At 37.0% G+C, this 27988-nt stretch overlaps 1 protein-coding gene across 3 annotated transcripts in view; it reads right to left on the reverse strand.

The window, feature by feature from the left end:
* Window positions 1-308: 308 nt before the first annotated feature.
* zbtb20 (zinc finger and BTB domain containing 20) overlaps window positions 309-27988 on the reverse strand; it is a 341450-nt gene continuing 313770 nt past the window's right edge. For all 3 annotated transcript variants that reach the window (XM_073045598.1, XM_073045596.1, XM_073045599.1), the window contains one exon: window positions 309-13163. In XM_073045598.1, coding sequence (XP_072901699.1) covers window positions 12805-13163 — 359 coding nt within the window. In that variant the 3' untranslated portion in view covers window positions 309-12804. The remainder of the gene's footprint in view (window positions 13164-27988) is intronic.

Raw genomic sequence — 27988 nt, forward strand, 5'->3', positions numbered from 1 at the left:
ATATTTTTTCCCCTCTGCCTGAGTGGAAGCCACATGGTCTTCTGAAGATTAGTTCTATGTATCTACATTTTTGTCCATATCTATATTGGGTTGGATGTGGTAAGGATAACTGCACATTAATCTTATGAAATTTAGCCGCCTAAAGTTCTGTGATTAATCCCAGAAATTGACTGCAGTAAGGTGATCTGAAACTTAAAATATGGAAAATCTTCACAGCTGTAAAAAGAAGTCATGAATATGATTATTAAAACACATTTATGTTCATTATTATTTCCATAAAGTAACCAAAAAACTTTAAAAACAGTAAGTACACTTTTTCAGTACGGGAAAGTACTAGAGATTTTATTCCTTCATGTTCAAACTTCACTACAGCGTGAACTTTACAATAACTTGGAAAGTGAAACTTACAAAAAAGTGCTGGTAACATTAAAAAAAGAAATCTTCATCCCCAGAATGTCAATTATTCTTTCACACGAACAAATTTAAGGCTTAATACTTCAGTATAAAGTAAGTATGCAGATAAAACTTCACAGTATTCAAATGTCACAATAACATAATGAAGCATACAGCTAGTTAACAATACACATGTCACAGGTAATACATGAGAAATACAGTCTAATAAATGGCAAGTTAGGATACTGTTGCTTTAATAAATCTGGCAGGATTTAAAGCACTTGAAAATTGTACTTGAATTTATACCAACATACTGTACTATAGTAAATGGGAGTAAAGTTGGAGATCACTTCAAAAATGCTAGGCTGTTTCTTCAACAGTCAACTGAAAAGGCCAGAAAGCTACCCCGTAAGTATAACACCTCAATGTCACGGCATCTAGTTTTGAACCCCCTTTTTGTTGGGGTACTTTGATAAACTGAAATTTAATTTAAAACTTTGAGATCAGACATATTTCTGTTGAGGATAATTTTAAATTTCCTGATTAAATCAAAGAAACATTGGAAATAAAAAATTATTTTCTCTTCAGTGAAGGTCTCTTCCCAAAGTTTAATTTTTTTGATTTTTTTTTCAATGAATTCCCCTTCATGCTTTAAAATTCACACTTGTCATGGGGAAGTATAAGTCATTCAACTTTATCAAGAACCTGGAGTAGATTTGTAACTTTCTCAATTGAGCCTTAATACAAATTAACAAATCTCTTAATATTAGATAAAGGGTTCATACACAAGGCAAAAATGGCAGGACGTTAGACATGGGAAAATGGGTACGTGTTCCATACCACAGGTAAGGTGCAGAACAGAAACAGTAAACTGTTGACCTCTACAAAACTGGTCAACAAGCATAAGGTGCTTCACAATCTAACTGTTTGGAAATATAACAAGCCAACATTTCTAAAGTGATCCCTTACACCAAGACAAGTTTATTCAACTGTTTGAAAAACCCAAAACGCTAGTTTTCACCTGTTGTACCAAGATGGCTCAACCGTGGCAAGTGAACATTAAAATGAACATTGCCAGTTTAACTAATCTCCTTCAGCACAGACCACTGCACATTTGTACTGACAAAAAGAGCCTCATTTCTAATACATAGTAGCAGCACTTATACTGGAAATATTTAATAAGCACCTTGACAGGAGATCTTTGAAAAATGTTTGCCTACCATGTGAAACACAGCTTCGAGTTAAACCAGCAAGGTTTTGTCTCAAATTTAGCACTGTCTATTAAGATGATAACTGACAGTGGGAGAAAATGGACGTCTTTGGATCAATTATTAGCACTCAGTATCATTAAACTAATCAGAAGGGTTATCTAGATCTGTAATAAAATTCTTCTTCATTCAACATCTTATACAACCGAGAAATGAAAGACCAAAATACAAATGCTAGATACCGTATACATAAGGAATGTTCATGTTTCTCAAAGAAATTTTTCAAAATTACCATACAAAAATAAGAAACACCATTCCTATGCAGCATACAGTTCCCAGCTTGGACATCTTGTACTTAAGTCAGAGCTCAAAATTGTACTGGTGCAAAAATTATGCTTCAATGGAGTAGATGTTATAGGATTGTGAAGCATTGAATCAGGTAAATCACACATTTACTTAATAGTTTACCAGTACTATATCCACCTTTGAACAACATCAGGATATGTATTTTAAAGCCAAATTCTCTATGTTCTCCATTGTTTCTAAAAGTTATATATGTAAATACATGAGAAGATGGCTTGAAAGGGACACATTCTGATGTAACCTCAATACTAAAGTGCTAAGATTCAAACCAAAGCTGTGTTATTTCAGGTATTAATCTAAAATAGCCAATTAAATTAGGTACATATTCAACCAGTGAACAAGAAACATGTGCAAAGAATGTGAAAATTACAATTTTTGTACTACTTTACTTTTGGCCAAGTAAGTAGATTGACTAGTGCATAAAGCGCAATGCCTGTAAAATTTTGTGCTAATTAATTTCTACAGACATATGTTTATTAGAAAGAGCAATATGACAATGAGTATAGAGCAGGCACACTAATGAATACCTAAGAATATAACTTTATATGATGCCAATGTAATTTTTAAACTCTGTTAGCCCAGAGAGCTCCCAAATACACTTGCACAACCATGCTTTTTCATGGTGTTGTGTGTTCGGAATGAGTAGCAGCAAGTGTATACCAAAGGCAACATGGATGTTCTACCATAGAAATTCAGAAGTAAAATGCACTTAATTCATTCAATAGAATTATGTCAACAAAATAGGTTCAGCCTGTTATATCACACTATCAAACAAGGCAATATTTATATTTATTAAAAAGTGTACTAATGTGAAAAAGTATAAACTATAACTTTGGACATTGAAATCACAGTGGAATCTAAATTCATATAGACTTATTTATAAAGTTGCAAATGCAACAAAGATCTACAATTCAGTGCTTATAATGATATTTTCACAAGTCTGAATGTTGTTTGTTGGAAGAAGGCTGGGCTCTAGAACAAGACAAACCTTATTTGGAATGGTTTAAAAGCTCCTATTCTGATTTTCACCATTCAAATGTCAATATAATAGAAACAAAAACAGAAGGCACATAGACTTAATGTTATAGAAGTGGAAAGGCATATGTGCAACACTGAATAATCAAGGAAGAACAATAAGCTTGCACCAAAACTTCTACAGAAATATAGGCACCTGCTTTGTATCTCAAAGAACATAGCTTCAACTAGAATAGAGATTTTTCTATTCATTATGGTGCACTATCATCTGCATTTTATTATGAGATTAAATAGTTTATAAAATGGTATAATATTTATTAGGTGTGCAATTGCATTTATGATTAGCAATGTCACTTTTTAAGGATTTCTTTCATTGCTTGTTTATCTTTCAGACAAGGAAAGCCAAGGAAAATCCCTATAACAGTTCAGACCAGAAACTTGTAAAAATCTGAAATAGAACACTTTCCACTAACAAGGAGCTTTAGAATTCCTAAACAGGTGTTCATTAAATATCTCCAGTTTGTCTCTTTCATTGCTCTGCCAAGTTCTCAAATCTATAATTTTAAATTCAAGGACAAAGGCAGTGAAAAAAGGACAGCTCGAGACAGTGCTGCTGTTTGCATCACAAAAAAATAGCCCCACGTTACAAAAGACTCACAATCCAGTGTGTTTGACAAATCAAAAACGCCCTTAAAAACCCCTAATTAGTCATCAGAGGAACAGCAGTAAATACAAACTGTTGTAACAATAAACAGACAAAACCAATTGAACACACATCAATAATTAGTTTCAAAACAGGCTACTGCAGCATTCTTAAGGGCAGACTTTGTTTTCATTTAATTCCTTCACCAAAACAGTCTTATACCAATAAATGTATCATTTTAAAAATATAAAATAGTACAACAACAAAAAATATTTTCCTACCATTCAAAAGGATTATTCTCCACAAAACATAGAAAAATGCTGTCTAGAGCTTCTTTTTTTTAAGTATAGGGCACATACATGTTTTTGCATAAAATATGGAAGATGCAAAACCATCCTAGTGTTTATAATTAGGAATAAAAAAAACATTCAGCAAGCAATCAAAATCATTGTACATCACCTTCTATTAAAGGGGATGTCAAACTTGTCCAGTGCTTTCCATAAACAAAACAAAAACTATACACAATCTGTGATAAATTTTCATCTTAAATGGAGATAAACTGCTTACAAAAATAAAAATAGCAGATTATAAAAAAAGAAACATTAGCTGCAAGAAAAAGAGTAAGAATATAATATAAAAGTCAAGAAATGGTTTTACCCACTAATCTACAAGACTCTGTGAGCAACCAAACCTCATCTTCCTTCATATTTTTGCAACTGCAGTCTCATTTTTTTTTACTTTTTAAAAAATTTATTATGGTCTCAGGACATTTTTTTTAAAGTTACTAAATGCTTTTCCCATCAGGAGTTTTAAAATAAATTAAATGGAATACGATTGGGTAAATATTGTAAAATTAAAGTCTTTTTTTTTGGTCTACAGTAGTCACATTAAAACAAATATTAAATAATTATCATTACAACAGTGTTGGGCTAGTAATGTAGAAAAGGTGCACAACAGTAAAGTGTATGAATCTGATATTTTGTACCTAGGAAAAATGCCCAACTGCCTGTTCTTCCAACATAATGGTTGGCTGTTGCTTAAGTGTCTTAAGGCAGATTCTACTTTTGAAACAAATCAGATTTTGGCAAAGGCTGGAAAAGACATCTGCATTTTCAGTCATTATGACATAATTACTTGGAAATTTTTGATTTTGTGATAAATCCATTGAAGTGCCAGATGAGAATATGTTTGATAAATCAATGCCTCCAGTTTGAATAAGATTTAATGTAGGGCCATGTAAGATACAACTAGAGTTTGCAAAAATATTGAACATTGGTAAATGAAAACCAAAAGAACTCTATTATATATATCACAGAGTGGGTTAATGAGATAACTTACTTCAAAAAGTGAAATCTCTCCAGTAATTATCTTTCAATTTGAAGAGGAACACTGCACCAAAAATACAACATATGCTATTATCTGAAGGTTACTTGGTCCTGGGAAAGGGTTCCAAGTTGAACTAGATCTTTGATCCACTCATTAGGAACTTCCTTTAATGGTCCAAAGATGCAATTATGTTACTGGTTGCTATAATGGTGGAAATTCAGTGACTAACAATTTAAGTAGAAAATGAAATCCAAGGGAAGGTTTTGTATATGGTTACAATGGAGAATATGCTTTTGTCAGCCTATTCATCAAAGGCGATTTCACTTCTCCCAGGTGCAAAGTTATGATGTCAAAGTCTTAGAAAATAAGTGGGGAAAATTTTTTTTTTGACAAGTCTGAATGAAATAGCTGTATTTAGGTGGAAGGAAGACGTGTTTAATTTACTAACTCCAATTAGTCAACAAAGCTGATAATAAAACCAAAAATGCAGATGTCAAGGCATAATAAATTCAGTAGATTTGTCACAAATGTTAACCGATTCAAATTTTTGGGTTAGTGTTCATTTACAGGGAAAGAAAAGTGCTGAATTAGTGTCATGTCAAATATGTTACCAGCTAGTATCCTGTACTAGTGTTCCCACCAGTGGGTTCCATTTTACATTTGGTGACTACTTTGAACATTGACTGGATGTGACACTAACACTGGTTTGGTTCTATTCACATGCAATAAATCCCTTCCCACCTCAAAAAAGGTTTATTTTTAGCCCTTACGTGTGCAAATGTTTTGAGTGTGAATGCTGGTCAGTAGTGGAAATCATTCATGCAGTGCAGTTATCTCAGTGCATAACACCACCATTAACTTGCACACTAGGGTTGTGCTGACTTTCCAAGACAGCAACAATATAGTGTATTTGAGTAGTAAGACATAGTCTTATCACTTGGACACTTTTTAAAAAATAATTCATATTGGCATCCAGAGAATAGGGTCATTATTAATTTGCAACTTGAGTAAAATTGTGAAACACAACAGGAGTGTACTACTGCCTATGCTGACTGGGTTATATTTGTTTCTCTATACAGTATGAATCTTAAAACCGGAAGAGATTCATTAAAACTAGTAAATTGCAACACTACAGTTAACCTGTTAGTTCTTTCTGTTTTTTCAAGCGACCTAAGGTTCCAGATGTTACAATTTTAAAAAAAGACATACTGTTATTCTGGGCTAAACCAAGAAATAGAGACTGATTGATTTCCTTGGTATGACTCTTTACAATCCAATTCTGAAATTCATTCATTACACTCTAGTTTTGATGGAAAAATATAGTTTAAGAATTTCAACTCAAATTGTTAGTTTAATAACAGTAAAAAGGCTGGAAAAAGCTTTGTTTCCTGCTCCTCCTAAAAAAACTGTACCCTAGAAAATCATACTAAAAAATTCCAAAAGAAGCAAAGAATCACAATGGAAACATGACTTAAAAGCTGAAAGAATGCACAACCGCATAGGTGTACAGATTAAATGAAAACTCTTACAATACAAAGTACTGGATCATTACCAAAGTTGTTTTCTACTGACCCATATCTTTTATTTACATATTAAAAAATGGTGGCTAGTTGGCGAAATCCAGCATCAGTGGACCACTCCACTGGTACAGCCCAACTGCACACTTTAAGCTGTTTTATCTTCTGTATGCAACCCACTTGCTGTTGAGCACTGGAAAGAGGCAATTCTACCAACTGTTTAATCAAATTTAATGCTGTATAGGCCTTTTTTTATTCCTGCAATTATTCCTGTTATCATGCAATTAAACTATTTCATCCTGTTGTATGATAAATAAAGCAGGCCATGTGAAGCAGGAAGTGATCACACAGACATGTAAGTGAAGCACTGTGTAGCAATGCTCAAATTTTGTTACAAGGCATAAACTATGATCATACTATCACCTATTTTTTTAAACCTTGGGAACAGAGCTCAGCGGTGTTCACCAGTTACTCTTTCCATCTTGACATCCAGTTCTTGCATTAGTTCAAATGCTATTTTTGCCTCATACAGTCTTGATAAATGTGGGCCATCACTATATACTAGAATAATCGAAAGGCTTCCTTAAATATGCTATAATCATCTGAAAAATACACATTGAACATCATCTTTCTATTCCAAGGAGACAACAGCCCACCCATATTTTCACTTTGCCTCTTTCAGAATTGTGAGCTGCAGATGGAAGCAGTTATAAAGCTGCAGTGTGACAAAATTTTAAATGGATGGCACCAATGTTATATTTAAACTGCATTTTAAACAGAACTCTTGCTATTTAAATATTATTGCTCAATCACATATAGTATATAATTCAAGAAAAAGTGCACATTCTAAAGGGATGATGTAGAACTATTCATCACACTGGATGTGTTTTTGATGAATTACCTTAAATTCATTCTTAAAGGGTTATTGGAAAACCTTTGGGCTATAAGCTCACAAATGGTACTGCCTTTTGATAGCTTGTTTATTGAACATTCTATTTTACTTAAATGATGAATGGTTTCTTTAGCTCTTGGATTACATACATCCTGCGTAATCTGTTCTCTGTTCTGATCCTACAATTCAACAACTCAAACTATTTAGCAAATCGCCTTTTCAATAATAAATGTACTGCTGCCTTTTGTAGATGTTGGCAGATTGATAATTATGCATACACTTTTGAAATAAGTAGAATTGGAGCTTCTAAATTCTCAACTGATTGTGCAAGTGCACATTTCTATCTACCTGAATATATAAAACCACAAAATACTCAAAATGTTAACATAGGTTCCTTACAGGAATAATGGCCTTTACAGTTATTTCTTTCTTACAACTTTATGTCAATATACTGTATCTAATTTCAAGAAGAAAAATTATAACATGATCCTGTGTTCCACTTTGATTGGTTCAATTTACCACATGGGCATGGGTTGTACCATAACTTACCACTGATTACTATTAAGGAATTAGAAATAGAGTAGTGTAAAGCTCATGAAACATGAATCTATTAGCTCTCTTTACAATCGTATCTTTTAAATAGTTTGTCAGTCTAATCATTGGCTTGAAGCAGCAATCCAGTACTTAAAAAGATCATTAATTTGCAATGGGGTGGGTGAGCCAGGAAGGGATTATTTTTTCATTTACACCTTTTCAAAGAAAATTGATAGTGCTTCAAGCTATTGACCAGCATCAAGGGACTATCAATTTTATTCATTAGTCTTTTTTGATGGTGGCTAAGGGATGATGACTCAAGCTGAAACCATGTTTGTATTTAACAGTAATTAGAAAGTCATGATCTCACAGTGTCTGGTATTATGTTCATTAACTTCAATTGTTAGAAACTTTGACCTGGAGGCCACTCATTTCCATCCTCTGGCCTGAGAGCAATAACCAGAGAAATTAACTTTTTATCAAGTAGATACCAGTTGATACTCCAAAAGAGTAAGCATACATTTATTAATATCTCTCAGAAGGTAACTAATTAAAATATGCTTTGTCTACAAACCTATGGTTTTAACTGTTAATCATACATGTTACCTTTTACTCCAACACTGTATATTGCAGTGCAACAATACTATATTCTTATTTACATGGGAAAGAATAATAAGAGATGGCATAAGCCAAATACAACTTTAAATCTTAAAGTTGTATGTAGTTTTTTTGTTTTGTCTTTAATACTAGGACTAAAATATTATTTTCAACGTCTTCAAAATAAGGTTTGCAATTCAACTTGCAATTATTTTCTTTGGTTATTAATAGTGATATTCAGTGTGCATAATTAAATTTATATAAAACAAAAAACTTCCAGCAGATTTATTCAGTATAACTCAATCCATGCTAATCCATGGAGATGCTATCTTGAAATTTAATCTTAATCAATAATACTTACAATATAAATGATATTTGAAATAGCGAGCTTCTGCAGGAACACTTTGAAGTTAACTTCTGACAATGGACAACTGAGATGATTGGAACTGAGGGAACAATCCAAAAGTGACTCTTTAAAAACTGCATTTGGGCATCTTTTTAATTATTTTCTCCTTTTGTTTAAAGAAAACTGCTCTGTTTTTGTTCAATATTTCCCGATATTTTCAGCTGATACAAGAAAGTTTTAAATGCAATTTTGAATAACTGTTGTTCCTCAGCAGGGCAAACTTCTACTTCAATGGTCCCCATATCAATTATGCATTCTTTAAAGATAACCCAGTTTGAAAATTTATGTTTATTTGAAATAAATTCTGCTGACATCATTCATGAGGTTGTGGAATATGTCCAATTTCTCCTGCAGAAAATAGGGTTTAATAAGTTTTGCATTTTATTTTTTTAAAATCATTCATGTTATTTAAAGGCACTGATCCACACTATCTATGTGTCATACTATATTAGTAACACAAACACATTTTTTTAACAAAAAAAGGATGATAAAGAAAGATAAGATTCTAAACTGCAAGTTCTTACATGGTCAAGTTAACTTCTAGAGTAAACAATGCAAAGTTATATGTACAACCCAGAACTAGAGAGGAAAAATATATCTTGCATCATTAATGGAATAAAAAATATGGAAAATATGCATGAAAATAGGTGAAGGACAGGGTAACCAATTGATCATGTACACTAAAATGCATAGTTTTTAATATTTTCATTGCCTCCAAGATTCAGAATGTTACGTCTCAAAAAAATGAAAACTAAAATACCAAAGGTATTTTAGACTGTGCTACACATGCATAGTGGGTTGTACATTCAGAAAATTAATTTCTATGTTTCACAATTTCTGAACTGTTGAACTTCAGTAATCTAATACTGTCATGTTAGTACACATTCCTATGTCTGACATTAGGTTCATTGAATATAAAGGACAAAAGTTGAAGAAACCAAGAGTCACTGTGAATGCAGCAGGCTGGTGATACGCAAGTGATTCAAAATGATTGCATTAAATATTGCAAGGCAGATCTATTCTGTAATAAAATGTAAATGTGTACTATGTATAAACAAATACTGCATCGCAAAGTTAAGCTTGGTTAAATACTCCTTCCACAGGACACTATTCCAGTAAAACAGCTAATATCATACAAGAGGCTTCCACTTGTTGCAGAAAATACCTAGCTTAAAGCCACCCTTACTTTCATATTTGCACCTTAAAATCCCAAGATCTAAACCAGTACTCCATAATGTTAAACCAACAAAACTTCTAAGACCCATTTGCCTCTCAAAGATTAACAATATTGTTGCCATATTTTTGGAGTTCAATTGTCAGTCAGTCAAAATAGTGAAAAGTCAATTAAAAGTACCGAGAGAAATGTTTTCAAAAATCAAAAAAAAGGCCAAGCTGTTTACTATTAGTCTCTGATTAGTTATTCAAGCTTAACATCAGCATGCATTTTAAAAGAAAAAGCATAGTACTTTTCTGTTATATTGTAGCCACCAATTGTCATATTTTATCTATATTTAAATGAATCAATAACATTTAAAAATTCATTGTTAAATAGATAAAATATTTTAGAGAAATTTTATGAAAAAGTTAAACATTGATCACCAGAGTAAAAACTATAAAGTGTGCATTATTTTTGTATGTGAAGGAAAGATATGTTGCATAAAGTTTAAGTTTTGCAGCCATCAGTACTACTTTTATTTCCTACTGAATTAGGTAAAACAATCTAATGACTTATTTTACGAAAAGTTCAAATAACATCATCTCTGCAACTGCCTGTAAAAACTGAAAACAACATGGAACTAAACTGGTAATGGTAGGGGATATCTTTAACCTAGAATGGACCACCAATTATTTAATTCAGCTCACATGCAATTGCAAATTCAATAATTCTCCACCTCCACAAACAATTTTACTTAATGAGCTTATTACAATGTTGAAATATAAGAAACAAATTTGAAAAATACCTTGATTGGCATAAGTTGTTTTGAAATGTGGTAAATGGTAACATAATTTTGAGAAAGTAATTTCTATGAGCAAATTAAAGGAAGCAAAAAACAAAAATCTGCAACCAAAATGTAAAATTAAATATATTTTAGGAGACAAGCAATGACTGGATTCACTTAAGGATTGTGTCCACTTATTACCTAATCTGCGGAAATAAATGAATAAATACAATTTTATGTGATAAAATTGTGAATATTTATTTATAAACTAGGTAAGTGGTTCAAAATATTAATCACACTGTACTACAGATCTCAAACTAGATCTGTAACACTCTAGTATATATGAAGCAGGATAGAGATAGAAAACAAATTTGTATGATGATAAGCAATTCCACTGTGCAAATGAGGTACTCCAATATGTACCCACAAATAAGAATTAGCAGATAACATCAACACAGTACATACCAGTGTAGCATACTGGAACCAAATACTAGAGTGGTTCAAAGAACATGCACAGTGCACACATGCTTTTTGTATAAAATGAAAAATCTATGATCAGGTGGATATAAGCGTGAGTCGTTTACAAATATGGTTCCAAAACATCCTAAAAAGAATAGAGCCTATGCATCATGTGAGACTTTGTTAACAGCAGGATTTAAAAACAGGGTCATGATGTACATCTTGGCCAATGGGCTCTATAAAATGTCTTCATGTGGGAATGACTTAAAAGCTAATATCTGCTGTATAATGTTTATTTCTAGCTAAAATTGTGCATACGTGGAGTTTCAAGTATTTTTAATAAGTTTTGTAAAAATACATTAAACATTTAAACTTCATTACTTCTTTGCAATGTTTTTATTCTAAGTTTATGGGCAAGGGAATTAAACAAGATATCAGAAAAAGTAGTTCATTTGATCAAGACACACTTCCTCAATATTATTCATACTGCACAAATTAAGCCATTCTAAACTTTCTATTCATTATAATGACTGACTGATGTAGGTGCAATGTAAAACATGCACCATGGAACTCTAATTATGCCTATGGCAACAGGAAATTAATCAAAATATTTTAAAATTGATCAGAATAATCACCATTGACAGTCTGAAAATAAAATAAGAGACAAAATAGGAGCAGCAATCAAAATGACAGCATGTCAAACAGACATTGATTATATGTTAATTTTGAATGTTATCAACCACACATTGTGGGGGGGATAAAACTTCCTTCAATTCAGCTCATCTTACAACCTTAACAGTCTTCTGAATATTAGTGGCAGTGTACTCAAAAATTCCAAAAAGCCTTGCTTCTGCTCAAATACTGTAGTAAAAAATGCACATCCATGTAGTAAATTTTTACTGGAACCATCTGCAATTAGAAAAAAACTCACTGCGCTTTTTCTCATTGAAATAACATTGAGTTGCTGGCACATCTGTGAAATAAATTCTTGTACCTAACTGCAGTTGCACGGATGCTGCATTATATATTAAACCTTTTAATTTTCTAAATGAAACCCATCTGTGTAACTGACCTGTCCACAGCAGGTAAATAATAAATAACTGCCAGTGTCATTACAACCACTATACATACAATGTTATCTTCGGTAAAAGGCAAATTTTGTGACCATCAAAACACAGAAATGTCAATACATACCAAGTATTGTACTTGAAAAGATGTTGCATACCACAGTTTACCGGATTTAATGCTGTGTAATGATCTCAAAGAAAATTCCACCTTAGATAATGCAACACTGGATTAGATCTGTAGAGATAGTAGGCCTTTGTAGTGTTCAACACGCTAGCAATAAACAAGAGCTGAATGAGAGGAAAAAAATCTTGAGGCCTGTAGTGGTCATCCAGCCAGTGGAGCACACACAATAACAGGCATTAAGGCCACCATCCTGAAGAATTCTTGAACATCTTGCTGCTGATAATAATATGCCAGCGCTTTTTGTTTTAAAAATGTGTTTTTGTTTAAAATTAATTCCAACTTTGTTCTCAAAGAAGTTTCTTAACCATCAGAAACGTGCATTCTCATATGATCATTGAATTGTTCGATTTGGTCGAACTTGGCTGGGCAAACAGAACAGACATATGTAGTCACCTCAGAGCAGCCAGTGCCATGGAGTGCCATGTGCCTCTCCAGCAGGGTCTTGTGGGAGAACTTCTTTTTGCAGACGTAGCACTCGTAGGACTTCTCACCACGGTGAAGTCGCATGTGGACGTTGAGGGAGCTCTTTTGGGTGAAACGCTTGTTGCAGATACTACACTGATAGGCTCTCACGCCAGTGTGTGTCACCATGTGTTTAATCAGATAATCCTTCAGAGAAAATGATCGCCAACAAATGCTGCACTGATGTGGCTTCTCCCCTATAGAACATTCATCAGTTAAAGACAAGAAACATTAATGATTTCCAAGGTTTAAAATAGCATGGTTTCTCAATTTGATTTGCATCACTGAAATGTAGGGACTAATATCTGTTTAAGTCACATTAATTGATAACAAATTTTAGTGTACAATCACAAAACAGCACTTATAATTTAGCCACTCTTAGCACTGCTATAATTTTACAAGCTGCTATGCTGGAGTAAAGGGGAAATAAGACTGCATAAATTTATCAACTAGAAATCCATAAATACTATGGAAATCAAACTTGTCCATCATTTGCAGTTGCTAATTTGTCAAAGTGCTCACTGTGGCATGTTTCAAAGTGCCTTTCCAGAAACATTTAAAATAAGTTTGAAAGGTTGTTGCTTAAAAAAAAAACAAAATTAAAAACATTATTTGCTGTTCAAAAACATTCCAATTATATCCGTGAAAACAAACTGAATTAACATTTGCATTAATAAACTAAAGGATTCACCATTTACAAAAAACATGGCTAACCCAACTGTAATCTTAACTCCATACTTGCATCTACCCAAAATAATCTTTCACTCCTTTGCCACCAAATATCCACCTATTTCTGGTTGTAAACACATTCAGCCTCTGCTCCCACTGCACTTCAGGAGTTTTGAAATTTTCCAACTCAGTGCCATCTTAGGTGGACAAATACTAAATTTTAAACGAATCCAGAGGCTTAGATTCCCCAAAAAAGGGGTAAAATACGTCTTCACATTGACCCTCTCAAACTATTCAAGATATTCTATATTTCAATTACAAACCCCATTTCCAGAAAAGTTGGGATATTTTCCAAAATGCAATAAAAACAAAAATCTGTGATATGTTAATTCACGTGAACCTTTATTTAACTGACAAAAGTACAAAGAAAAGATTTTTAATAGCTTTACTGACCAACTTAATTGTATTTTGTAAATATACACAAATTTAGAATTTGATGGCTGCAACACACTCAACAAAAGTTGGGACAGAGGCATGTTTACCATTGTGTTACATCACCTTTCCTTTTAATAACACTTTTTAATCATTTTGGAACTGAGGATACTAATTGTAGTAGATTTGCAATTGGAAATTTTGTCCATTCTTGCTTAATATAAGACTTCAGTTGCTCAACAGTCCGTGGTCTCTGTTGTCTGATTCTCCTCTTCATGATGCGCCATATATTTTCAATAGGAGATAGATCTGGACTGGCAGCAAGCCAGTCAAGCACACACACTCTGTGTCTACAAAGCCATGCTGTTGTAGCCCGTGCAGAATGTGGTCTGGCATTGTCCTGCTGAAATAATCATGGACGTCCCGGGAAGAGATGTCACTTTGATGGCAACATATCTCTCTCTAAAATCCTAATATACGCCTCAGAGTCAATGGTGCCTTCACATACATGCAACTCACCCATGCCGTGGGCACTGATGCACACCCATACCATCACAGATGCTGGCTTTTGCACCTTTCGCTGATAACAATCAGGATGGTCGTTTTCATCTTTGGCACGGAGAACTCGACACCCGTTTTTTCCGAAAACTAGCTGAAATGTGGACTCATCTGACCACAGCACACGGTTCCACAGTCCTTCGGTCCATCTGAGATGAGCTCGGGCCCAGAGAACTCGCCGGCGTTTCTGCATAGAGTTGATGTATGGCTTCCTCCTTGCGTAATACAGTTTCAAGTTGCATTTCTGGATGCAGTGACGGACTGTGTTAAGTGACAATGGTTTTCCAAAGTACTCCCGAGCCCAGGTGGCTCTAATTGTCACAGTAGCATGACGGTTTCTTAGGCAGTGCCGCCTGAGGGCTCGAAGATCATGCGCATTCAACAGTACTTTCCGACCTTGCCCTTTACGCACTGAGATGTCTCTGAATTCTCTGTATCTTTTCACAATATTATGTACTGTAGATATTGAAAGACCTAAATTCTCTGCAATCTTGAGTTGGGAAATGTTCCTTTTGAACTGACTAACAATTCTCTCACAAATTTTGGCACAAAGGGGTACGCCACGACCCATCCTTGCTTGCAAAGACTGAGCCTTTGATGGACGCTACTTTTATACCCAGTCATGATACCTCACCTGCTACCAATTAGCCTGCTTAATGTGAAGTCTTCCAAACCAGTGTTACTTGAATATTCTGTGCACTTTTCAATCTTATTTTAACCCTGTCCCAACTTTTGTTGAGTGCGTTGCAGCCATCAAATTCTAAATTTGTGTATATTTACAAAATACAATTAAGTTGGTCAGTAAAACTATTGAAAATCTTTTTTGTACTTTTGTCAGTTAAATCAAGGTTCACATGAATTAACATATCACATTTTTTTAAAATTGCATTTTGGAAAATACCCCAACTTTTCTGGAAATGGGGTTTGTAAATCCTCTGTCATGTTTCTAAATTCTACCAGATCCAGTCCTAGTCTGTTAAATTATTTCCTCATGAGGCAACTTGTCTATTTCAGATATTAGTTCAATAAACCTTATGAGAAGTTCCAACAATGTATTAACATTTTCCTAAAAAGAAGTAAACATGGTACAGAATACTCCAGAATTGGTCACCAATGCCTCACTTTCCTAGCAATAAATAATATTTTGTTTTCCTAATTATTTGCTATACTTGAATACTGGGGCTTTGCAAATTACAAGCTAAGACTCCCAGATTCCTTTCCTCTCAGAGCTCTGCCATCTCTCACCATTTATGTGACATGTTTTCTCATTTTTTGCAGCCAAAATAGTCTAATTTCCCATTTTTCCTATTTTTTCCCAACTCAGTTACAATATATATGTTTGTTGCTTTATGTTCTTTTTGTAGCCTACTTTCCTATTCAATTTTGTGCCATCAGCAACCAAAGCTTTAGTGGCTTTAAGTTATTTACACAAACTGAAAAAAGTTGATGCATGAGTACTGTTCATGCTGAGTGCCAATCTTTGTGCTTTATTATTTGTTTCCTGTTAGCCAACCGATCATCTCTGCCTACCAATATGTTACGTCGTATCATGTGCTTTTATCTTTAACCATTATCTTTGATATGGCACCTTAACCACATCAGATGTCACTTCCTTAAAGAACTCCCAACAAATATGACTTGTTTGATAATCACATTGACTTTGTTCAAATATCCTGATTATTTTTCTGTGTTCTATTTTAATGTCTTTGATATAGGTTTTCACATTTTGCATCAAATGATAATGAGAAACTAAGTGGGAAATCTTATTTTAAAATAACATTACATTTATTATTTTCTAATGAAATTTCTTGAATCTAGGGAATTCTGGAAGTAGAAAATTAAGTTGCATGAGATAGGTAGCTAGCTGGGTGACTGTCAGAAGGGAAAAGTAAGTATAGGGGTAAGTAAGTACTCCTGCAGCCTTTCCCCTCAATAACATCTACACCACTTTGGACACGTTTGGGAGTAGGGAGCCTATTAGGTCTTGCATCTGAGATGGCTCTTTGGCTTAGAGGGGAAGTGGGAAGGAAGAAGAGGAGAACAGTAGTGATAAGGCTTTTAATAGTTCGGGAAACAGAGTGGAGATTCGGTGACCATGAAAGAGACTCCTGGAAGCTATGCTGCCTCCCAGGTGCCAGGGACATTTCACATCAGGTCCACAGCATTCTTAAGGAGAAATGTGAACAACTGAAAGTTGTGGTACATATTGGTACCAATGATATAGGTAGGAAAAGGGATGAGGTCCTGAAGACTGAATACAGGGAGCTAGGCATGAAGCTGAAAAGCAGGTCCACAAGATCATAATCTATGGATTGCTGCTTGTGCTGTGTGCCAGTGAGGGTAAGAATAGTATGATTTGGCTGATGAATGTGTGCTTGTAGAACTGGTGCGGGGTTTAAAATTTCAGGATTATTAGACTCTCTTTTGGGGAAGGTATGACCTGGACAAAAATGACAGGTTATACCTGAACTTCAGTGGGTCAATATCCTTGCAGGCAGGTGTGCTACAGCTGTTACGGAGAGCTTAAACTAGGTTGGCAGGATGGATAGGAACCAGAGTGATTGCTCAAAGGATGGAGCAGTTGCTGGAAATGTAGATGCATAGTGTTGAAAGACAGTGAGGAACGATGAGCAGTTGTTAGGGCATAATTGTAGTCATTTGGATGGATTGAAATGTGTTTATTTAATTCAAGAAATGATCAGGAACAAGGGTGATAAACTTACAGCATGGAACTATGATGTTGTGGCATTACAGAGACTTAACTGTTACAAGGGCAGGAATAGCTGCTGGATGTTCTAGGCTTTAGATGGTTCAAAAGGGAAAAGGAGGGAGGTAAACGAGGTGGGGAACAGCATTGCTACTCAGGGATAGTATCGCAGCTGCAGAAAGGGAGAGCGTTGGGGAGGGATCATCTACCGAGTCAGTAAGTCAGAAACAGGAAGGGAGCACTCTACTGGTAGTATTGCACAGACTTCCTGCCCCTCCACCATAGCAACAGAGACACCGAGGAGCCGAACAGGAGTCAGATTTTGAAAAGGTGCAAAAATAACAGGGTTATCGTCATGGGTAACTTCAACATCCCTAATTTTGATGGGCAAGTCAGTACAAAATACAAACGTATGTAGACAGGCAGATTAGAGGAGAGGCCATACCAGATCTAGTACTAGGCAATGAATCTGGTCAGGTGACAGGTCTCTTGGTGGCTGAGCACTTTGGAGTCAATGACCACAACTCCCTGACCTTTACCATAGCCTTGATCAGGGACAGGAGCAGATAGTATGGAGAACTTATTAATTAGGGAAGGGAGAATTATGCTGCAATTATACAGGAACAAGAGCATAAATTGGGAAGAGATGTACTCAGAGAAATGTACAATGGAAAAGTGGAGGGTGTTTAGGGAGCACTTGCATGGGGTTCTGAATAGGTTTGTGCCATTGAGTCAGGAAAAGGATGATACAGTGAAGGAATTGTGGTTGAGAAGAGATGTGGAACATCTAGTTAAGAAGAAGAATGAAATGTACTTAAGGTTTAGGATGCAACAATAAACAGGGTTCTGGAGAGTTATAAGGCAGCCAGGAAGGAGCTTAAGAAGGGACTAAGAAGAGCTAGAAGGTAACATGTAAAAACCTTGGTGAGCATGCTTAAGGAAAACCCCAAGGCCTTCTTAACAGATGCAAGGAACAGGATGACTAGAGTGAGGGTAGGATGATCAGGGATAAAAAAAGGAAACGTGCCTGGAATGGGAGGAAGTAGAGGAGATGTGAATGAATGCTTTGCTTTAGTATTCACCACTGAAAAGGTCCTTAATGAATATGAAGACAGTGTCAAAGAGACCTCTATGCTGTAACATGTTGATGTTAAGAGGATACAAAAGAGCTTTTGATAAACATTAGAATTAATAAGTTCTCAGGGTTGGATGGGATATACCCCAGGTTACTACAGAAAACAGGAGATTGCTGTACCTTTGTCGATAATCTTTGTGTTCTCAGTGGCCACAGTAGTACCACCAGAGATTGGAAGGTGGCAAGTAATATTTCCTTATTGAAGAAAGGTAACAGAGATAATCCTGAGAATTATAGACCAGAGAGTCTTATGTCAGTGGTGGGCAAGCTATTGGAGAGGATTATTAGAGACAAGATTTATGAGTATTTGGGAAGCATAGGCAAATTAAGGATAGTCAGCATGGCTTTGTGATGGGCAGGTCATGCCTCACCAGATTGATCAAATTCTTTGATGAAGTAACAAATTGATGAAGGTGGAGCAGTGGATGTGGTGCATATGGATATTTTAGTAAGGTGTTTGATAAGGTTCCCAATAATAGGCTCATTCAGCAACTCAGGAGGCAGAGGTTCCCAATAAAATTAGCTTGCCTCAGAAAGCGAAGGGTGGTAGCAGATGAGGTGTATTCTGCCTGTAGGTTGGTGACCGGTGGTGTTCCACAGGGATATAGTCTGGAACCTGCTCTTGGTGATTTTTATAAATGACTTGGATGAGGAACTGGGAAGGAGATCAGTAAGTTTTCAGAACTCATGAAGGTTGGCGGTGTTGCAAACAGTACAGAAGGTTGTTGTAGGTTACAACGAGACACTGACAAGATGCCGAAGTGAGAAGTGGCATATGGAGCTCAATCTGGAAAAGTAATATACTTTGTATGGTCAAACTTAAAAGCAGAATAAAGGCTTAATAACAGAATTTTTTGCACATGGAGGAATAGAATGATCCATGCTCATTGATCTCTTAAAGCTGCCGAGCAAGTTGACAGGGTGGTTAAAAAGGGATGTGGTGAGATGGCCCTCATTAGTTGGGGGATTGAGTTCAAAAGCTGTGAGGCAATATTGCAGTTTTGTGCAACTCTGATTAGACTACACTTGGAGTATTTCAGTTCTGGTTACATCATTATAGGAAGGATGTGGAAGCTTTAGAGAGGATGCAAAGAAGATTTACCAGAATGCTGCCTAGATTAAACAGCATGTCTTAACAGGATATGTTTAGTGAGCTAGGGGTTTTACCTTTGGAGTGAAGGAGAATGACAGCTATCAACTTTTTCTCAGGGAGGAAATGACTACTACAACAGGGCATAATTTTAATGTGATTAGAGGAAAGCATGGGGGGAGATGTCAGAGGTAGGTCGTTTTTTTATAACACAGTGAGTGTGTGACGAGTACATGGAACACGCTACCAGGGGTGGTGGATAGAGGGCATTTAAGAGATTCTTATAAAGGCAGATGGATGAAAGAAAAATGGAAAACTATTCAGGAGAAAAGGGTTATTATTAGAATTTGTAGGACAAAACTTTTCTTTCCTGCAGGTCTCTGGCCTTTGAAAACATCAAAGACAATTAAGTTCCTTATCTTGTCCCTTATACACTATTTCTTAGCATACTATATCAGCATCCTGTAAAACAGTGGTTTCCAATCTGGGGTCCACAGACCCCTCAGTTAATGGGAGGGATTCATGGCGTAAAAATGATTCGGAATCTTTGCTCTAAAACAGTAAGCGAAGTTTCAGGGAATACAACTCTAAAAATATTCAGTAACTGTAGTTGGCATTACTTTACACCTCATCCTTGTGCCATTATACATGTTGCATGATCTTTAAACTCTTTCACCACCCAATAAGTGAAGCAGATATTCCTGATGGTTGGAGGGAATGTATTCACATCTTAGGGACCTGGAATTGTATTTAAGTCCTATGACAACTGAGTCCATGAGTATTTTTGATTAGCTTAACTGAATGCTCAATGGAACATCTAGCCACCTGATCTATAATAACTAAATGTAGGAGTGTCCTTTCAGAGTTTGTTAACCTGAAAGCTTAATGGCATGCAACCGACATTGGCTGAAGCCATTCTAAAAGCGTTCTGAGGGTAATCAAGAACATCTAATGCTTCCACAGCAGCAATTTGAAATGATACCACAGTGATAAAGTTTTGCACAGTGGATGCCGGTGACACAAGACCATTTTTACTTCATGGTTAAGTAGACCAATTCCATACTTAATACAATTACCTTCTTCCCCAATGATGTGCTGCAGACAACTCTTCCTTAGAATTCACCATTTATCAGCAGCATTTGGGAGATCTCAATACCAGTATCAAACAGTTGTTTCACATTCCCTGCTGTATCTTCATGTGGTATGTGACTTGTTTTTGGTAACTCATTCCATTTTGATAGAAGTTGCCAAATTTAGAACATGCTATGGAGTTACATCATGAAGTGTTTGTAATAACATGGCCTTCTAATAGTATGTTATTGAGATCCAGTTGTGTTATTTTATTTGGCATGAGTGTATATGCAGTTAATGACCTTGAACATCTACATTCTGAATGTGTACTTTGTTCCTAATTACATCGTACACGTGCAGGCTGACCTTTATGTTCATATTTGATGTTGAATATGATCACAAGTGTCTTCCCTCAATGTATATTTGTTTTCTTATTCAACATCATCCTGCCTTAAGGAGTGAAAGTAAGACATCAACATCAGGTGAAAGAGTTTCATGTAGTGTGAACATGCTCAGGACATTGTTGTAATGTGGCTTTAGAAACATAGAAAATAGGTGCAGGAGTAGGCCATTCGGCCCTTCGAGCCTGCACTGCCATTCAGTATGATCATGGCTGATCATCCAACTCAGAACCCTGTACCTGCTTTCTCTCCATACCCCCTGATCCCTTTAGCCACAAGGGCCACATCTAACTTCCTCTTAAATATAGCCAATGAACCGGCCTCAACTGTTTCCTGTGGCAGACACCACTCTCTGTGTGAAGAAGTTTTTCCTCATCTCAGTCCTAAAAGGCTTCCCTTTTATCCTTAAACTGTGACCCCTCGTTCTAGACTTCCCCAACATCGGAAACAATCTTCCTGCATCTAGCCTGTCCAATTCCTTTAGAATTTTATACGTTTCAATAAGATCCCCCCTCAATCTTCTAAATTCCAGTGAGTATAAGCCTAGTCAATCCAGTCTTTCTTCATATGAAAGTCCTGCCATCCCCGGAATCAATCTGGTGAACCTTCTCTGTACTCCCTCTATGGCAAGAATGTCTTTCCTCAGATTAGGGGACCAAAACTGCAAACAATATTCTAGGTGCAGTCTCACCAAGGCCTTGTACGACTGCAGTAGAACCTCCCTGCTCCTGTACTCAAATCCTTTTGCTATGAATGCCAACATACCATTTGTCTTTTTCACCACCTGCTGTACCTGCATGCCCACCTTCAATGACTGGTGTACAATGACACCCAGGTCTCGTTGCATCTCCCCTTTTCCTAATTGGCCACCGTTCAGATAATAATCTGTTTTCCTGTTCTTGCAACCAAAGTGGATAACCTCACAATTATCCACATTAAACTGCATCTGCCATGAATTTGCCCACTCACCTAACCTATCCAAGTCACCCTGCATCCTTTTAGCATCCTCCTCACAGCTAACACTGCCGCCCAGCTTTGTGTCATCCGCAAACTTGGAGATGCTGCATTTAATTCCCTCGTCTAAATCATTAATATATATTGTAAACAGCTGGGGTCCCAGCACTGAGCCTTGCAGTACCCCACTAGTTACTGCCTGCCATTCTGAAAAGGTCCCGTTTACTCCCACTCTTTGCTTCCTGTCTACCAACCAACTCTCTATCCACATCAATACCATACCCCCAATACCGTGTGCTTTAAGTTTGCACACTAATCTCCTGTGTGGGACCTTGTCAAAAGCCTTTTGAAAATCTAAATATACCACATCCACTGGCTCTCCCCTATCCACTCTACTAGTTACATCTTCAAAAAATTCTATAAGATTCGTCAGACATGATTTTCCTTTCACAAATCCATGCTGACTTTGTCCGATGATTTCACCTCTTTCCAAATGTGCTGTTATCACATCTTTGATAACCGACTCTAGCATTTTCCCCACCACCGATGTCAGACTAACCGGTCTATAATTCCCCGGTTTCTCTCTCCCTCCTTTTTTAAAAAGTGGGGTTACATTAGCCACCCTCCAATCCTCAGGAACTAATCCAGAATCTAAGGAGTTTTGAAAAATTATCACTAATGCATCCACTATTTCTTGGGCTACTTCCTTAAGCACTCTGGGATGCAGACCATCTGGCCCTGGGGATTTATCTGCCTTTAATCCCTTCAATTTACCTAACACCACTTCCCTACTAACATGTATTTCCCTCAGTTCCTCCATCTCACTAGACCCTCAGTCCCTTACTATTTCCGGAAGATTATTTATGTCCTCCTTAGTGAAGACAGAACCAAAGTACTTATTCAATTGGTCTGCCATGTCTTTGTTCCCTATGATCAATTAACCTGTTTCTGACTGTAAAGGACCTACATTTGTCTTGACCAATCTTTTTCTTTTCACGCATCTATAAAAGCTTTTACAGTCAGTTTTTATGTTCCCTGCCAGCTTTCTCTCATAATCTTTTTCCCCTTTCCTAATTAAGCCCTTTGTTCTCCTCTGCTGGTCTCTGAATTTCTCCCAGTCCTCAGGTGTGCCACTTTTTTTTTGCTAATTTATATGTTTCTTCTTTGGACTTGATACTATCCCTAATTTCCTTTGTCAGCCATGGGTGCACTACCTTCCCTGGTTTATTCTTTTGCCAAACTGGGATGAACAATTGTTGTAGTTCATCCACGCGATCTTTAAATGCTTGCCATTGCATATCCACCGTCAACCCTTTAAGTATCATTTGCCAGTCTATCTTAGCTAATTCACGTCTCATACCTTCAAAGTTACCCTTCTTTAAGTTCAGAACCTTTGTTTCTGAGTTAACTATGTCACTCTCCATCTTAATGAAGAATTCCACCATATTATGGTCACTCTTACCCAAGGGGCCTCGCACGACAAGTTTGCTAACAAACCCTTCCTCCTTGCTCAATAACCAATCTAGAATGGCCTGCTCTCTAGTTGGTTCCTCGACATGTTGGTTCAGAAAACCATCCCGCATACATTCCAAGAAATCCTCTTCCTCAGCACCCTTACCAATTTGGTTCACCCAATCTATATGTAGATTGAAGTCACCCATTATAACTACTGTTCCTTTATTGCATGCATTTCTAATTTCCTGTTTAATGCCATCCCCAACCTCACTACTACTGTTAGGTGGCCTGTACACAACTCCCACCAGCGTTTTCTGCCCCTTAGTGTTATGCAGCTCTACCCATATCGATTCCACATCCTCCAGGCTAATGTCCTTCCTTTCTATTGCGTTAATCTCTTCTCTAACCAGCAATGCTACCCCACCTCCTTTTCTTTCCTGTCTATTCCTCCTGAATATTGAATATCCCTGGATGTTGAGCTCCCATCCTTGGTCACCCTGGAGCCATGTCTCTGTGATCCCAACTATATCATATTCATTAATAATTATCTGCACATTCAATTCATCCACCTTGTTACGAATGCTCCTCGCATTGACACACACAGCCTTCAGGCTTGTTTTTACAACACCCTTAGTCCTTATACAATTATGTTGAAAAGTGGCTCTTTTTGCTTTTTGCCCTGGATTTGCCTGCCTGCCACTTTTACTTTTCACCTTACTACTTTTTGCTTCTACCCTCATTTTACACCCCTCTGTCTCTCTGCACTTGTTCCCATCCCCTGCCACATTAGTTTAAAGCCTCCTGAACAGCAGTAGCAAACATTCCTCCTAGGACATTGGTTCCAGTCCAGCCCAGGTGCAGACCGTCCTGTTTATACTGGTCCCACCTCCCCCAGAACTGGTTCCAATGCCCCAGAAATTTGAAACCCTCCCCCTTGCACAATTTTTCAAGCCACGTATTCATCTGAAATATCCTCCTATTTCTACTCTGACTAGCACGTGGCACTGGTAGTAATCCAGAGATTATTACCTTTGTGGTCGTACTTTTTAGTTTATCTCCTAACTCCCTAAATTCACCTTGTAGGAACCTCATCCTGTTTTTTACCTATATCGTTGGTACCTATGTGCACCATGACCACTGGCTGTTCACCCTCCCATTCCAGAATGTCCTGCAGCCGCTCAGAGACATCCTTGACCCTTGCACCAGGGAGGCAACATACCATCCTGGAGTCTCATTTCCGGCCGCAGAAACGCCTATCTATTCCCCTTACAATTGAATCTCCTATCACTATAGCTCTCCCACTCCTTTTCCTTCCCCCCTGTGCCTCAGAGCTACCCATGGTGCAATGAACTTGGCTGCTGCTGCTTTCCCCTGATGAGACATCTCCTCCAACAGTATATCTGTTTAGGAGGGAGATGACCTCAGGGGACTCCTGCACTACCTGCCTACAGCTACACTGTCTAGTGGCCACCCCTTCCCTTTCTGCCTGTGTAGCCTTTACTTGCGGTGTGGCCAACTCACTGAACGTGCTATTCACGACTTTCTCAGCATCGCGGATGCTCCAGTATGAATCCAATCACAGCTCCAGACTCTCAATGCAGTTTGCCAGAAGCTGCAGTTGGACACACTTCCTGCACACATAGTCGTCAGGGACACTGGAAGTATCCCTGATTTCCCACATGCTGCAGGATGAACAAACCACGGGGCCGATCTCAGCTGCCATGACCTACCCAATACTTGCCTCAACTTTTGAAACTTTCTCCTTTGAAAGGAACTTACCCGGCCTTACCTCACTAAGTGAAAATCTAAATATACCACATCCACTGGCTCTCCCCTATCCACTCTACTAGTTACATCTTCAAAAAATTCTATAAGATTCGTCAGACATGATTTTCCTTTCACAAATCCATGCTGACTTTATCCGATGATTTCACCTCTTTCCAAATGTGCTGTTATCACATCTTTGATAACCGACTCTAGCATTTTCCCCACCACCGATATCAGATTAACCGGTCTATAATTCCCCAGTTTCTCTCTCCTTCCTTTTTTAAAAAGTGGGGTTACATTAGCCACCCTCCAATCCTCAGGAACTAATCCAGAAACTAAGGAGTTTTGAAAAATTATCACTAATGCATCCACTATTTCTTGGGCTACTTCCTTAAGCACTCTGGGATGCAGACCATCTGGCCCTGGGGATTTAACTGTCTTTAATCCCTTCAATTTACCTAACACCACTTCCCTACTAACATGTATTTCCCTCAGTTCCTCCATCTCACTAGACCCTCGGTCCCCTACTATTTCCGGAAGATTATTTATGTCCTCCTTAGTGAAGACAGAACCAAAGTAGTTATTCAATTGGTCTGCTTTAGTGGGTAGTGTCTTTCTAAACAAGTACCTCAAATAAAAGTAATTGTGATGAGGCTTTTTCAAAAATTCCAGGATTGGCATTGGGTACAGAAGATAGCACTCCCTGTATTTTGTGTTGGAAGTCTTCGAATGGGTTGGATTATATTGGAGTTTTCATCAAAGATTGGGCAACTTCAATCTTATGGTACTTAACAGTACATTGTTCAAAATCTTTATTCAAATTTCATATTTCTCATATTTTTCTTATGATACAGAGGACAGCCATTTAGCCACCACTCAGTGCCCCAAACTGTTACATGACTCCTTGTAGCTTGTCCTTTCTTGCATCGACTCTCCACTCCCCTGCCCAGGTTTAACTGACACTAGAGGTAATTTACTGTATTAACCCAGAATTTCATAGGATTTGTGATGTGTTAGGACATCAGATCATCCAGGGAAAACACAGGTACAAACGCCACAAAAATAGTTCACTAAAATGATTCCAGGATTGAATGGCTTGTCATATGAAGAGTGTTTGATGGCTCTGGGCCTGTATTCTGAATGCTATTGAATAATGAGGGGTGAACTCATTGAAACCTATTGAATGGTGAAAGGCCTTGATAGAATGGATGTGGAGAGGATGTTTCCTATGGTGGGAGAGTCTAGGAGCAGAGGACACAGTCTTAGAATAGAGGGGCACCCTGTTAGAACAGAGATGAGGAGGAATTTCTTTATCCAGAGAGTGGTAAATCTGTGGAATTCTTCACCACAGGCAGCTGTGGGGACCAAGTACTTATGTATATTTAAGGCAAAGATTGATACATTCTTGATTGGTCAGGTCATGAAGGGATAAGGAGAGAAGGCAGGAGACTGGGGCCGAGAGGAAAATTGGATCGGCTATGATGAAATGGCGAAGCAGACTCGATGGACCAAATGGCCTAATTCTGCTTCTATATCTTATGGTCTACAAAGTCAGCAACCTAGGTCAGGGATGCGGCACTACTGCACTGCAACATCACTCTATCGTTAAAGATCCAGTAATTAACTCTTCTCAGCAGCTTGATTATTGTAAGAATATTATTATGCATATAACAATTAGAACAATGGCCACCAACACTAGATAGCTTCAAGAATCTCTTTCATCTGCACACATCCTGCAGGTTCTGGACATGGACTTTACCAAATGAACGACTGATTACCATCCATGGAGAACTTTGTACTTTTAGGATTGGAGCCTACTGTTATATTTCTGGATCTACAGATTGAACTTATCATTTTGGTTTACAGCTAATGAATTAACATGCACACACAGACCAGTTTATATCTACCACAAACCATTTTTTTGTCATCAGCCCAATGAGATACAGCAAACCACAGTGATGAATGTGGAATCCATTCACAGCATTCTGATTTACTGATATATATATAATTAAAATAATTGTAACATATGTGGACATAAGTGAACGTGGAATCCATTCATAGTATTCTGATTTACTGATATATATAATTAAATTAATTGTAACATATGTGGACATATGAATACATTTTCTTGCAGATATCGTCTCAAGACTTAAATCAGGAAAAAACTGATTTAATTTTATGACATACAAGCAGGACTACATATCACTTAATGAAGCACAAGGGATGAGGGTGGTCAAGGTGGTACAGGGTGATGGAAAAGGATTCACTAACTTGTCAGCAGCACTGCAAGAATAATATGTGAGTCAGAATACCACTTGTCATCATTCCACATTCAAGCTTATGTACTCATTAGCTGTGGTCTGTGATTTACCATTAAGTACATATTTGAATATCTGTAAAGGATAGATTAATTGTTTCAAACATTAGCCCCACACTCCCATATGGTGGCAGGTATACTTCCAGCTTGTGTTGAGACCATTGTGGGATTGGATTTCTAAATCATTATCTCAGATCTTGTTTTCAACACAGATGGTAATGTACATCACGGAAGCTTGCAGAAGGAACCAATTATTCCTGATCAACTAATTAACTGTGAAAAATCTAAATTAGGGTCTTAGTGCCTGTTAAAGGCCAAGATAGACATCTCATTAATGAGACAGATACTGGGCCAACTCTTCAAAATCCTTCAAGATTAGCTGTCAACAAAAGTTAAATTTATGATTCTTTTTCCGCCGCCAACAGCAATTTCATCTGGAGTTAGAGGAATGTAATTGAAATAACCT

This window comes from Hemitrygon akajei, chromosome 5, assembly GCF_048418815.1.
Source record: "Hemitrygon akajei chromosome 5, sHemAka1.3, whole genome shotgun sequence".
Lineage (NCBI taxonomy): Eukaryota > Metazoa > Chordata > Chondrichthyes > Myliobatiformes > Dasyatidae > Hemitrygon > Hemitrygon akajei.